At 38.7% G+C, this 14,358-nt stretch overlaps 1 protein-coding gene across 1 annotated transcript in view; it reads right to left on the bottom strand.

Annotated features, from left to right (window-relative positions):
- The window catches only part of LOC127631087 (plexin A3-like), a 195,497-nt gene that overhangs the window by 52,634 nt on the left and 128,505 nt on the right, over positions 1-14,358 (bottom strand). Inside the window, exon 10 of the mRNA XM_052109062.1 lies at positions 1,000-1,200. Within this exon, the coding sequence (XP_051965022.1) occupies positions 1,000-1,200 (201 nt within the window). The remainder of the gene's footprint in view (positions 1-999; positions 1,201-14,358) is intronic.

The raw sequence follows: 14,358 nt of genomic DNA, 5'->3' as shown, positions 1-14,358 counted from the left end.
ATAGGGGTCAAATGGCACACACTCCACCTCCACCGCGGCAAATCAGGTTCAGCACATTCCTTTTCACTAGGTCACACTGTCGTGCCAAATTAAGAGGCATGTCCAGCTCATAGCTAATTATGTTACAAGATTCCCTGAGGTTACCGTAACAACCAGATGGGTCACAGACGGCGAGTGTATGTACCGCCCGCATATGAAAGAGAAAGGGAGGAGCGTGAGAGAGAGACATTCTCAATGTCAGCATCTTGACATGCTCCATTTTTCACCGGGATTGAGAAAACAAGACTTTACAATGTTATGAATTGATGTCTTTGCTGATTTCCCGGATAAAGATTATTATTTTTTATATGATCAGTGATTCAGTAAAAAGTCACCTTGGCTTTTCTCAGCACACATCAGACAGATTCATTGTACCGCTTTGCCCTACAAGCAATGATTTGCAGTTCATGCTAATTTTTTAAAATGGAAGGCATTTGTTTTTTTTGACACTTATTCAAATGCCATCTGGGGTTAGGCTATGCTTGAAAAATATGGTAATTAATAAAAGGACATTGTTATGGAAATATTTTAAAGGTGAAGAGTGTAATTTCTGCATGACTAGCGTCACCTTATGAAACAGCTAATATAATGACTGTTTACAAACTGCTTTTTTGAAGACTAAACTTGTCTGCCATTGGTTGGATAAAAAGATAGTCCTGCCCCGAATTCACTCACTCATGCCACTGGTTGAGCCAATGTTGCTCTGTCAGGCTAGTCAGGATGCTCAGACAAATAGAGCAATATTCTGACCTATGAACCTATTAATAAACCTACAAATGGCTTAAAGTTGACTGTGTATTAAGCTGGAAGAGGATAAATTATTTGAACACCCTTCACCTTTAAGAAGTCCTACAGCGACAAGAAAACCTGCAACCTGAAGCTTCAGCCACTGCTACTAAGAAACATCATGTGTTCATGAACTGACAGCCAAGTAGTGCATTCTGTATGTTGCTGTCTTACCGAAGTGTTCTGGCACTGGATACAGGAGCTGTTAAATCGGACCGCAGGAATGCGCTGGATTTTGCCCTGGATACTGAAGACGCACTCATAGTTCTTTTGACCCGACTGAGGTTGGGGCAAGTTGCGAGCTCGCAATGTGATTGGTCGAACAATCCCTGCCGGTACCAGGATGTCTGTGGTGGGTAGAATTTGTGGGCAGCCCTGAAAATGACAAAATGAAAAAGACAAAAATACACCATTTATTACAACAGAACTCTTTAGTAAATAAACATCCTTTTAATCATTGTCATATAAACATTCAGCCAGTAAGCAAGTAAGATGTTCATTCAGTAACTTGTGAGCAATTGGTTATACTGGTTCAAACCAATAACTTGTAAGTCTTTTGGACAAGTTCAATAAGGAAACTGGTTCATAATATTTTTTTTTTCTGTGTGCAACCAGTGATGCAGTAGAAAGATACTTTATTCATTTATTGTCTTTGTATCAGTGGCGTAGGCTTCATTTTGAACATTATGGGGAACAAGGATCCAAAAATCTACTCCTATTCCATTTTGACTCATCGTTGCAAACTCACAACTTGAGTTGAATAAAATATATTTTATTGCTGTAGATTAATAGCAGTGCAGGAAAAATTGACATGCACACTGAAACCTGACTCATATATACAGAATTGTAACTATTTCCACTTTCTCTCAAAGATGACACTGATTCCAATTTTTGGAGCAAAGAACAAATAACATTTATTACAACTGATACTTTGCCTACACGTGTACTGTAGCACTCACTCTCACACACACAAGCCAGAAAAGGGTAGGAAAAGGAAATAGAGGCCATTAGGGGAGGAATAACTTTAAAATCCAGCAACTTCGGTTAAAAACCCTATTACACAGCAGTTGCGTCCATCTCCAGTTTTACGAACCACGGGTTCTCTCTGCAAATCACACTGATGAAGCGGTAAATGAATATTCTTATTCCTGCGTGTCATCCCGCACTAGAACAGTCATTACGGTCTACTCTGCCCATAAGCGATTGCGACATTTATCAAAGACACACAGTGACGTCTGATAAAACATGGAGCACAGCTACAATGATGGAAAATTATTATCATATCCCGGGATAAATGAGCAGGTAAATAAAAAACAACAACACATTTAACACATAACAATTCATCTGGAGAAACAGGTATACAAGGTTCCTTCATAAGCTAAGCATATTTATTGACCTTTCACAAATCCTTGTCTTCACAATCGTACTCTTCTAATCTACTAATATACAGCTGGGTGCACACTGCACAATGTTTACTATCCTTTATGATTGTTGCGTGACATAATGTCACACTAAACAATATACATCCCAATTGTACTATTTGACAGCATTCATTCGGTGTAATGTAATCTGGCCGTCACAGGAGCAGATTGCAACACTAGATTTCTGATGTTGCCAGAACTTTGGTGGAGGCAAAGATTCTTCGCAAAGGCAATTACTCTGCAGTCAGTGAACGTGTTGCACTAAGCGATCAAAGACTAACAATTTTTCCGTATGATGATATATATTTTGCAATAACGAAATGAGTCTCAGACAGCATAATTGTGTCCAAAATCGTACAGTGTGAACCCGGTTTACATTTCTGGAAGTTCCGTGTACAGTAGGTATAGTTTTATAATGATAACATTAATGAAAAATTAACTAAAATGAACTAAGAGCAATTGTGTTTTTATCAATTAAAAGGAATATTCCGGGTTCAATACAAGTTAACATTTATGCATTTGGCAGACGCTTTTATCCAAAGCGACTTACAGAGCACTTATTACAGGGACAATCCCCCCCAGAGCAACCTGGAGTTAAGTGCCATAATCAAGGACACAATGGTGGTGGCTGTGTGGATCGAACCAGCAACCTTCTGATTACCAGTTATGTGCTTTAGCCCACTACGCCACCTCCAAGATAAGCACAACTGACAGAATTTGTTGCATAATACTGATTACCACAACATTGATTTCGACTCCTTTTCTTTAAAAAAGCCAAAAAATCTGTGTTCCAGTGAGGCACATTTTTTTTTTTATCCTTGTAATAGGTATAAAATGCCCCTGAAAATCAAATCCAGTGGGCAAATATTGCCGATTAATAGTTAAAAAAGTTAATTTCTGACAATAATGTGGAGTAAATTATGTGTCCGTATTTAATTTTGAATACTTTGTGCACATTTTACTGAAAACCTTCACCTTCTGTAAAGTTGTTTGTGTGCGCAACAGTAACCAAGGTGGGCGAGGTATTGATGAGTGAACACACTTTGTTTGCACGGTGTGTGCATCAGACAGCTTGCAAAAACAGGGGCAAGAATGCAGGAGTTTGAATACGTCCCTGTCTGCTTCACCCCAGCTGCACATTAGAGTGTATTCCGAATGTCGTGTAATCTATTTAACACCGAACAAGAATCAGGGTGGCAGTAAAAGCAATTTGCAGGCAGAGAAGTCATAAATCAGGGCGGTTAGCCGGCATGGCTGCCGCCCAGCTCACTGTCTGCCCTTTCCAAAAAAGAGGCATGTTTAACAATGATGCAACTTCTCAACCCGGACCTCCATCAATATGTGCAGGTTTGTGTATCAGTGCAACGATAAATCTAATTTTCATATTGGGTGTTTGAAAAGAAGGATTTAGTCCCTGTAGAGGCACAGGGGGTGCACAGGTGGTGGCAGCGGTTGGGGAAGGATAGCATGCCTTCATACTGCGAAATGAGTACAATGAATCACCGTTAGTTCTGCAAAAGAGGAAAATGAGAACTAGTAATGATAAATAACTCCACACAACTGGAGGCCTGTAAACAAACATAATGTCTTTGCATCAGTTCCACAGGCATCAGAATGAAGGTTTATCTGATATAACATGAATCTCATGGGTGGGTGTATTCAGAGTTGAAGTGTGTATTCTGTTCTATGTTAAAGTACTTTATTCTATCCCAGATTAATATGCAGAAGAACAGTAAGCCATTTGTACTGTAGGTTGATTTCTTCAAAGTATAAACATTGTCTCTGTGGCGCTATCAGATCATTGCTGTCTTTGAGCATCCTGTACAGACCGACTCAGCAACATTGGCTCACCCAATGGCGTGAGTGTGGGGCAGAACTATCTGTTTGTCCAACCAATGAGAGACGGGGGTGTTTGGGAAATCTGATTGTGTCTTATTTCCGCAATTCCGATTGTTTACTTTTGTTATGTACACGACGCATTTCAGCTTTAATGATAAAGCATAATTGAGTCACCAAAACCGATATGTGAACAACGTTTCACATTGTGACATTACTTTCATGACAGTTCCGCATATTTCACCCCCAATTCTCAATACCAAAATGTGATGTGACTAACTGTGGTGAATTCTCCAAGAGGCTTGGAACATCCTATCTGCCAACAACCAAGAAAAACTGTCCAGGTGTACCTAGGAGGATTGGTGCTGTTTTAAAGGCAAAGGTGCTCACACCGAATATTGATTTAGCTTTCTTCTGTTTACTGGACTTCGTATGAACTGCCGGTTGAACTGCGATGCATCTCACTGATCTCTGCCTGCATTCCCTTGGTCTAATGAAGGAATACACACTTAAAATGGAATTCATCAATTAAATTTGCCAACAAAAGCCTTCATCAGCCAACTAACAAAGGACATTGCATATATGTGAACTTCAGCAGTTAATCCAGGATGGACTTCAAAGACATTAATCATTAATCTTACAGTTAATACAAAATCTTTGTTTAAACACTGACCCTTAACACTTACCTAGTTAACATATTTTAAACCATGACTTGCACTGCACACAAATAACTGATATTGGCATTATATTCATGCTGTTAGCCAGAGGGGAACTGGCCCCCACAGTGAGTCTGGTTTCTCCCAAGGTTATTTTTCTCCATTAATCAACATGTTATGGAGTTTTGTGTTCCTTGCCACATTTGCCTTCGGCTTGCTCACTAGGGTTCTAAATACAATTATAATTTCATTATTTATTTTTATACATCCTTTACAATCATACTTAATCAAACTACACAATGATGGCTTTAAGACTTTATAGATATCACAGATTCATTTTCTGTAAAGCTGCTTTTAAATGATGCGTGTTGTGAAAAGGACAATACAAATAAAAATGACTTGAATTGAAAAATAAAGAAGACTTTTACGGTAATGAGACACATCATTGGGAACAATAGGAATAGTAAAATGCCTGGACGCATTATGGTAATGAGAACTGGGGGTAAAAAAACAAAGCTCGGTCACCAAAACAGTTTTGTGGACATGGTTTTCCCACTATTGTGACAGGCTGATTAGTTGTTGAGTTTGATAATAAATGAATGTAATACATGCCTTAGAGCTAACCATGTGTCCTATTCAGCCACGATACTACCAGCTTCTATTTGTCAAGTTTTTTTTTTTTTTTTGGCCCTTACTGAAAGGGAAAAACTGTGCAAAGTGAGAAACAAAAATCAAAAAAAATGTGTGCTTAATATACAGATACTCCTATCTGGTACAGGGTTTTGAAACTATGAGATTCTCACAAAACAGGTCATGAAAATGTCCTGGTACTATTTCACTCCAAAATCAAAAGAAATCAAAGGGGAGGGGCCTGGGTAGCTCAGCGAGTATTGAAACTGACTACCACCCCTGGAGTCTCAAGTTCGAATCCAGGGCCTGCTGCCAGTCAGGTCTCCTAAGCAACCATATTGACTCGGTTGCTAGGGAAGTTAGAGTCACATGGGGTAACCTCCTCGTGGTCGCTATAATGTGTGCTTCTAGCTATGCCTCCACACGTGCTACGTCTCCGCGGTAATGCGCTCAACAAGCCACGTGATAAGATGTGCGAATTGATGGTCTCAGACGTGGAGGCAACTGAGATTCGCCTCCGCCACTCGGATTGAGGCGATTCACTACGCCACCATGAGGACTTAGAGCGCATTCGGAATTGAACATTCCAAATTGGGGAGAAAATTAAAAATAAAGGTAAAGTGACCATTAAGATGTCTTACTTTGTGACATTACACACGATACTGCATGAAATGCAAAACAAAAAAGGTCATTATGATATTTTCATTAATTCAATGTGAAAAAAAAGTGTTACTGTAATGAGAATCATCAATAAGAACAATGGGATTAGTAAAACGACCGGACGTGTTATAGTAATGAGAATTGGGCTGTAAAATGTGCTCAAGTGTCTTGAAAAAAATGTGGTGCAAAAAAATAAACAAACAAAGAGACAAGGGTCCTGTGTACAAATTATCATGTTACGTGTTGCTGGTCGTGGCTTTTTAGGATTAAAACAATGATTTACATGGACGAAGCTACCAAGTGCGATATTAAAAAAATAACGGCTAAGTTAAATGCAAACCTTCAGCTTGTCCCAAAAACAGAAAGACAGAACCAGATTGAAATTGCGCCACTACTCGTTACTCATATTTACCTGACCCTGCAGCTTGTTTGAGTGGATTACACAAGAGTTTTTCAGCTCAATATGATCTCTTTGAAAGTTGTGAAATACCTCCACAAGAGGCTGATTCAAGGTGATGAAAACGAGGGGGAGAAATTACAAGCCACTGATGGCCGCTAACAGATTGCACTCAAAGACATTTAGCACAGGTGATTCTGCTAATGGACTATAATGGGCTTTTCATCAAGTTTTCGCTGTTTAGAATAGGGATGCAGCTGCTTCATCATCAAAAGTTTTTGCAGATGACATCATTAGTTCCATCCAAAACCATAATTTGCAAAATAACACATTTTTTTTTGAGGCTCTCATGATAATTCATTTGACCATAACTGATAAACTCATGCTATCATTTGGAGCCAAAGCAGCATGCTTCAAATGCAATTAAATGAGAGAAGAAAAAAGTGTTTCCACTCCATCTGAAGAGTTATAGTTTCCAACAGACAGCAATGACCCAATAAAGTGAACTTCTGACTTCAACTAAGTATTCAGACCCTTTGTTATGACACTTGAATTTAGCTTAGGTGTATCCAAGTTCTCTGGATCATCTTAGAGATGTTTCTACACTTTGTTTGGAGGCAAATTCAATTGATTGTACATGATTTGGAAAGGCACACACCTGTCTATATAAGGTCTCACAGCTGAAAATGCATATCAGAGCAAAAACTAAGTCATGAGGTCAAAAGAACTGCCTGCAGAGCTAAGAGACAGGATTGTATCGAGGCACAGATTTGTGAAAGGATACAACATTTTTTGACTGCATTGAAGGTTCCCAAGTGCACAGTGACCTCCATAATTCCTAAATGGAATTTTGGAACAACCAGGACTCTTCCTAGAGCTGGCCGCCCGGCCAAACTGAGCAAAGGGGGAGAAGGGCCTTGGTAAGAGAGGTGACCAAGAACCCGATGGTCACTCTGGTTGAGCTCCAGAGATAATGTGGGGAGATGGAAGAAACTTGAAGGACAACCATCACTATAACACTCCACCGATCTGGGCTTTATGGCAGAGCGGCAAGATGGAAGCCTCTCCTCAGTGCAAGACGCATGAAAGCCTCATTCGACTTGGCAAAAAAGCACCTAAAGAACTCTCAGATAGTGAGACACAAGATTCTATAGAATGAAGATTGAACTGTTTGGCCTCAATTCCAAGCATCATGTCTGGAGGAAACCAGGCAGCACTCATCACCTGCACAATATCATCCCAACTGTGATACATGGTGGAGGTAGAATCATGCTTGGGGGTGTTTTCAGCAGCAGGGAATGGGGGACTGGTCAGGGTTAAAGGAAAGCTAAATGCAGCAAAATACAGAGATATCCTTAATGAAAACCAGGTCCAGAGCGCTCAGGACCTCATACTGGGTGAAGGTTCATCTTCCAACAGGACCCTAAACACACAGCCAAGACAACGCAAGAGTGGCTTAAGGACAACTCTGTGAATGTCATTGTGTTGCCCAGCCAGAGCCTGGACTTGAACCCAATCGAACATATCTGGAGAGACCTGAAAATGGCTGTCCTTAAATGGTCCTCATCCAACCTAAAAGAGCTTGAGAGGATCTGCAGAGAAGAATGGCAGAAAATCCCCAAATCCAGATGTGAAATGCCTGTTGCATCATATCCAAAAATAATTGAGGTTATAATCGCTGCCAAAGATGCTTCAACTACTGTAAATACTGAGTTAAGGGTCTGAAAACTTATGTGAATGTGATATTTCAGTTTTTTCTTTTTAATAAATTTGCAAAGTAATCAAACATCTGGTTTCTGTTTTGTCTTTATGGGGTATGGAGTGTAGACTGATGTAATAAAATATAATTTAAAGCTTTTTAGCATAAGGCTGCAACATAACAAAATGTGAAAAAATGAAGAGGTCTGAATACTTATGAATACACTGTATGTGATGTGCAAATCATTGATCTATCAGTTTGTCCATCTGTCCATTCACCCACCCATCCATCCATACAATAAAAGTGAGTCATGACTGAGTAACAGTATAAATAACTGAATAACCTCCACATACCTGTATATTAATTATCAGTTATTATCTGATTGTGATTTTTTAATTTTAGGAGATGTCCAACCCAATCAAAAGTTCCGTGAACAATAAACATAAACATGGTTAAAAACCAGAACTGTTTGCCCGAAAGCATTCTGCCATGACTAATTGTATATGAGAAATCTCCCTCACCTTTTCTCTTAATAAACCTGTTAACAACAGCCATTCCCAATGTATATTCTGCTTAATTTGAAGACAACTGCACCCCGAAGACATTTCCTGCCCGTTCCTTCTTAATGTCAGATTGCTTGTACTCATTAACAAGCTCCAATCAGTGCTTAGTTATGAATTAAACAAGCCAGGGATAAAGTGTTTGCTCAACGTGCCTTAAGGTTACAGACAAGCTGAAGGGCTTGTTAACTAAAGAGCAGAGAGTTAACGGCAGTGTTTACTAGTACATAACTCTTCACGCTGAGAGACAGTAATGGTGGACACAGTGACACAACCACAAAATGTTTTCAAAGTTTACAAAGAAAGTTCTTTGGATTAACTCACAATTAGATCAGGACCATGCATGCATGTTGATTTTAACCGTGGTAACCGCATTGTAACATTTAGTAAAGCCTCTCATGGCTTACTGCTTTAATAAACAGGAGGAGTCAAGCTGTATCTATGTATTTAAAAACTGAGGGTAAAACAAAATATTGCCCAATAAAAACACTCAACATTTTCAGTATGCCCTTACAGTGACTCTTAACAGCTCTGTCACGACAGATTGCTCCATTTGGCTTTGGAGTAAGGCTAAGCGGCTTTCTGCGTGACATTATAATGCCACTGTCCAGTGTTTTTATGCTTGTATGCTGCGGCGGTAACTGTATCCAGCCACCCGAGCAGCTGCTTGTTTCCCCAGTAGGGTTTTTCCCTGGCACTGATTAGCACCCCATTAGGAAGGCCTGGCAGCTCACTGCCTGTTGACAGTCCCTCCATTAACCTTATTGTGCATATCCCGCTTATCACACAGCTAAGCACTTTTCTCCGTTGAAACATAAAAAGCCGGAGTGGGACGAGGGAGAGAAATTTATAAACACATTTCAGGCCATGCAAGAAGTTAAAGGGATAGTTCACCCAAAAAAGAAAATTCTGAAATCATTTACTCACCGTCATGTTATTTCAAACCTGGATGATTTTCTTTTTATCATGGACCACAAATTATTTAAGGCAGAATGTTAGCCTAAGTCACCATTTACTTTCATTGCATCTTTTTTTTTCCACTCCATATAATGGAAGCGAATAGTGACTATTGAACTAGTGAATTTTTTTAGGGTAAACTATCCTTTTAAGAGCACGTGCGCGCACAAACACACGTGCGCGCACACACGCGCGCACACACGCGCGCACACACACGCGCACACACACGCGCACACACACGCGCACACACACACGCACACACACGCACGCACACGCACACACACGCACACACTCTTTCACTGCAGCTCAGCTAGGGGAAAAATGAACTGTTGCTTACATATATAATTTCCAGAGGAGTAAGTCACTCACTCAGTTTTTCTCATTTTCTTCATTCCTTCTACCCTGTTAATCCCATTTTCAGCCCGCATAAACCATAATCCATGAAATATGCTCTTTCGCTCAGTTCTGAGAAACAAATTTCCAACTCCGGATCACTAGGGAGCTGTTCCAATTAAACGTTACATGATATTTCTTGACCTTATTCTTCAGCTAAGGCTGATTTTTTTTTAATTGCCTGTATAATCCGAGGTGTAGTGTGTGTTAAGTGTTCATGGAGATTTCTAAAGCTCTGATTGGCTGATTAAAGCAAGGATACAATTCTACAGGTGTTTTTAGGAGCCTGCCTTTTGTCAACTAATCACTACACATTTCAAACTGTCGGCTAAACAAATCATCACTATACATAACATCATTGATTCAATACTTATTTATCTGACAAAATTAAAGGGATTGTTCACCCAAAAATGAAAATTCTCTCATCAATTACACACCCTCATGATATCCCAGGTGTATATGACTTTCTTTCTTCACCAGAACACATTTAAAGAAATGTATTTTTGGTTAAGATCTGTATTGATCTGTTTCTTTACTCACAATGGTGCATTTGTGTGCTTATGCTGGATGTCTAAACCGAGTGGAGAACGTGAGATTACATCTGTATACATGGCAACGCAAATACATCACTTGAGAGACCACTTGGACTCCACCCTTTCATGAAGCGTTGGATTAGTTAAAGAGTACTTAAATATTTATCTTTTTTGCACCAAAAGTGATCGTGTTGCTTTAGAAGACATTAATTTAACCGCTGGTGTCGTATGGATGACGTTTATGCTGACTCTCTGTGATTTTTGGAGCTTCAAAAGCGAAATCTCCATTCACTTGCATTTTAAGGACCTTTTAAGATATTTTTATGTTTTTCTTAAAATGTGTTCTGGTGAAGACAGAAAGTCATATGCACCTGGGATACCATGAGGACGAGTAAATAATGAGAGACTTTTCATTTTTGGGTGAACTATCCCTTTAAGACAAACTAGAAATTTTGTTTCAGGTCCATGGCCTAGTGGTTGCCACGTGCATATAATAGCATGGTTTTTTTTAGGACACAACTATGGAATTATTTATACAATTGTGGCATAATGTTGATTAAAAAAAGCAATTCTGACTTGTCCCTCCTTTTCTTTAAAAAATTCAAAAATCGAAGTTAAAGTGATGCACTTAGAACGGAAGTGAATAAATGTTAAAATACTCACTGTTTCAAAAGTATAGTAACAAAGCATGAAAAATATGAGTTCACATGATTTTACTGTGATAAAATCACTTACTACCCTTTTCTGTGTAAAGCTATTTCCAATTTTACAACTTCGCTGCCATGACGAAATAACACTTTAAACCCTAAAACGGCGGTAAAAATGATTGAACCAACTTTACAGCTCAAATTTTAAGTTTTAACAGAAGAATTAATGCAGTTGCTTTTATAAACTTATAAGATTCAGATTTCTACCTTTAAACCCTCCAAAAATTGGCCCCATTCACTTCCACTGTGAGTGCCTCACTGTAACCTCTAGATTGTTTTTTTTTTTTTTTTTTTTTTGAGTCTAGATAATTTTTGGCACTAATCAACATTATTTAGCTTAACTTGGACTGAACCCGGAATATTCCTTTACTAATATTTTAATAATTTTTTTAATCATAACATTTTATAAGGATAAAAAAAAATATACACAGGAAGTTGGATTAGAAAATGTCAAGAGTACATTTTTGCAAAATCTATGCAAAGGGTGACTATTTTGAAGATGCTAAAATATAACACAGTTTTTATTTATTTTAGATTTTGATTAGTTACAACATAATTCCCTAATAATTCCATAGTTCCATTTAATTTATTCCATGGTTTTGATTACGATTATTCTAAAATGTAAGAAAAAAAAAAAAAATATATATATATATATATATATATATATATATATATATATATATATATATATATATATATAATTTTTTTTCTCCTCATTTTAGAATAATAGTAAAGAAATATATATATATAAAAATTTTGACCGGTAGTGTATGTATATAGTAATAATAAAAATTGTATCAGCAGAGCTAAACTACTGATTAAACGAAAGGCTTTTTATTTCCCTAAAGGATTTCAGTCTCACTTAATGACTTATTACAGAAATGATAAATGTACAAATGTTTAACTGTAAGATGTATTGGATTTGATGGATAACTGAACCACTTGTTCTTGTAGCAGCCCGAATACATTCTCTTGGCACACACTCCCTAAAATACCAAGAAAAGTACTAGATCACCACTCTCACGCTGTCTCTAAAAGTCTCTTATCAGAGGAACCCATTCAATCTAGACATCAGTTCTGGCCATCTCTGTTTTAGCACTAAAGTGTTCGCTAATGCAAAAACAAGATAGCTTATCACTTGTGGTTGGCATGAGACGAGAAAGAATTGAGGCATTCTGTGTAAGTTGCCATGTCTCGGTGCCAGCTTGTGTTGCCGTGGCACAGTTCAGCGATGCATCGGGAGATCGGCTGTGGGGCTATGTCAGTGGCGCTATGTAATGGCTGGCTGGTGACAGACGCCTGCTGTGTCACTTCCTATGCGGCCAATGTGTCCGGCCTGAAGGGCCCCAGCAGCCGGCAAACTTCCTGCAGTGCTAATGGCGTCTCTGTCACTCATCCTGCAATTAATTACCTCTGCCCGCAGCTCGTTAATGAAAGAGTCATCCCACTGAGACGAGCCCGGGCAGGGGAGAAGGAGAGTTTTGGGACAGGACAAGAGTGTGAGAGAGCCAAAGAAAAATAGGAATCTCACTATTTAAAAAAAGAGAACAGATTGGCAACATTCACTCAGAGTTTGTGATCGACAACCATATTTACTAACAAGTGAAACTCTACATTTGTACATATAGGAAGGATCAAATAATATCTGTATAAGCAAATAACCATGTGAAGCCCCTTTTCTAATCTGGCGACGGCCAATAAAGTTCACCCAATAAAGAATCTTCTGTCATATTTACTCACCATCATATCTATCAAAACTTTTATCTCATGCATCTTTTCAGTACAATTGCAGTTGAAAATAACTCACTTTAAATCTTAAATATTGACCCAAATTTTCATAAAAGTAGTCCATGCGGCTCGTGCGTCATATGCCAGTTCTTCTGAAGCCATACGATAGGTTTTAATTCTTTAGTGTTAAAGCAATGCAATTTTCATGTGAACACTGGGAATGAGCTTCTCTCAGGCACTTATGAATGCAAAATGAATGCCAAGATTTTCACCCAAAAAATTAACAAATACATTTTGGGTTGATAGGGTTGATCGTATGCTTGCTAAAGACTTTGAATATGACGCACGAGTCACATGGACTACTTATTTGATACTTTGGGAGTTTTTTAAGCTTTAACGAGAGCAATTACTAGCAGCCATTGTATTGAAATGTAATTTCTGCATAAGTACAGACATACAGGTTTTAAACGAAGGTAAGTAAATTCATTATAATAAATTATCACCGGATTTTAGATTTGGGTGAACTAGGTCTTTAATAAACAAGTCCAACTGAGAAGCAAGCTCATCCGTCAAATCTTAATTAACAGAAAGTGGCTTTGAATGCTTTTTTTAATTTTGTAATATTACACAGCATTTGGCTTGTGCCTTGATGACAAATCTGACGGGAGCATCTAGAAAACAGTTAAAAAAAACAGTGACTCGTTAATTATTGTACCGTGTATGAATGCAACCGTATTTAGCACTCTAAAACAGGACTGACGACTGTGTTCTGCTGTTTAGTGAACCTAGCCTTTGAGAAAACAAACACAGAGTGTGAGACAGAGAACATCAAAGTGAAAAATGACAGAGAAAAGCTATGAGAGTGGAGAGAAAAGGAGAGGAGAGGAGAGGAGAGGGAGGTGCCGGGGTCCCATTGGGAAAAAGAGCAGTTTAGAAATGTGTGCGGTATCTCTGTGTCCATTAGTCTTGGTGAATCGTGTCCCTGCAGTGCTGCTCTTTAAGGTTAAACACATACAAGCTAATTAAGCTTCCTGTAATGAAAAATGTTACGGAGGGAGAACCATATTACAGCACACCAGCCACATTGTCAATCAATGTCACTCACAGATCATGACACAGCACACTCTACTAAACGGCACAATCAAAATGAAAAAAGGCTTTATATATATATATATATGTAGAGCAGAGGAGTGTGGGGCTGGAACAACACACACCTAGTCCACAATCAGCCTGATGGGGCACGTGAGGGCTAAAGGCGGCCAGGACGACGGTTCGCGCGCGCGAGAGAGAGAGAATTACAGGCAGCTGCTCTGTGTGTTTATTTTTATGTGTTTTAGTTCAGTTTTATATTAAAAC

This window comes from Xyrauchen texanus, chromosome 37, assembly GCF_025860055.1.
Source record: "Xyrauchen texanus isolate HMW12.3.18 chromosome 37, RBS_HiC_50CHRs, whole genome shotgun sequence".
In the NCBI taxonomy this organism is placed as follows: domain Eukaryota; kingdom Metazoa; phylum Chordata; class Actinopteri; order Cypriniformes; family Catostomidae; genus Xyrauchen; species Xyrauchen texanus.
This window is presented reverse-complemented; position numbering and strand designations above follow the sequence as displayed.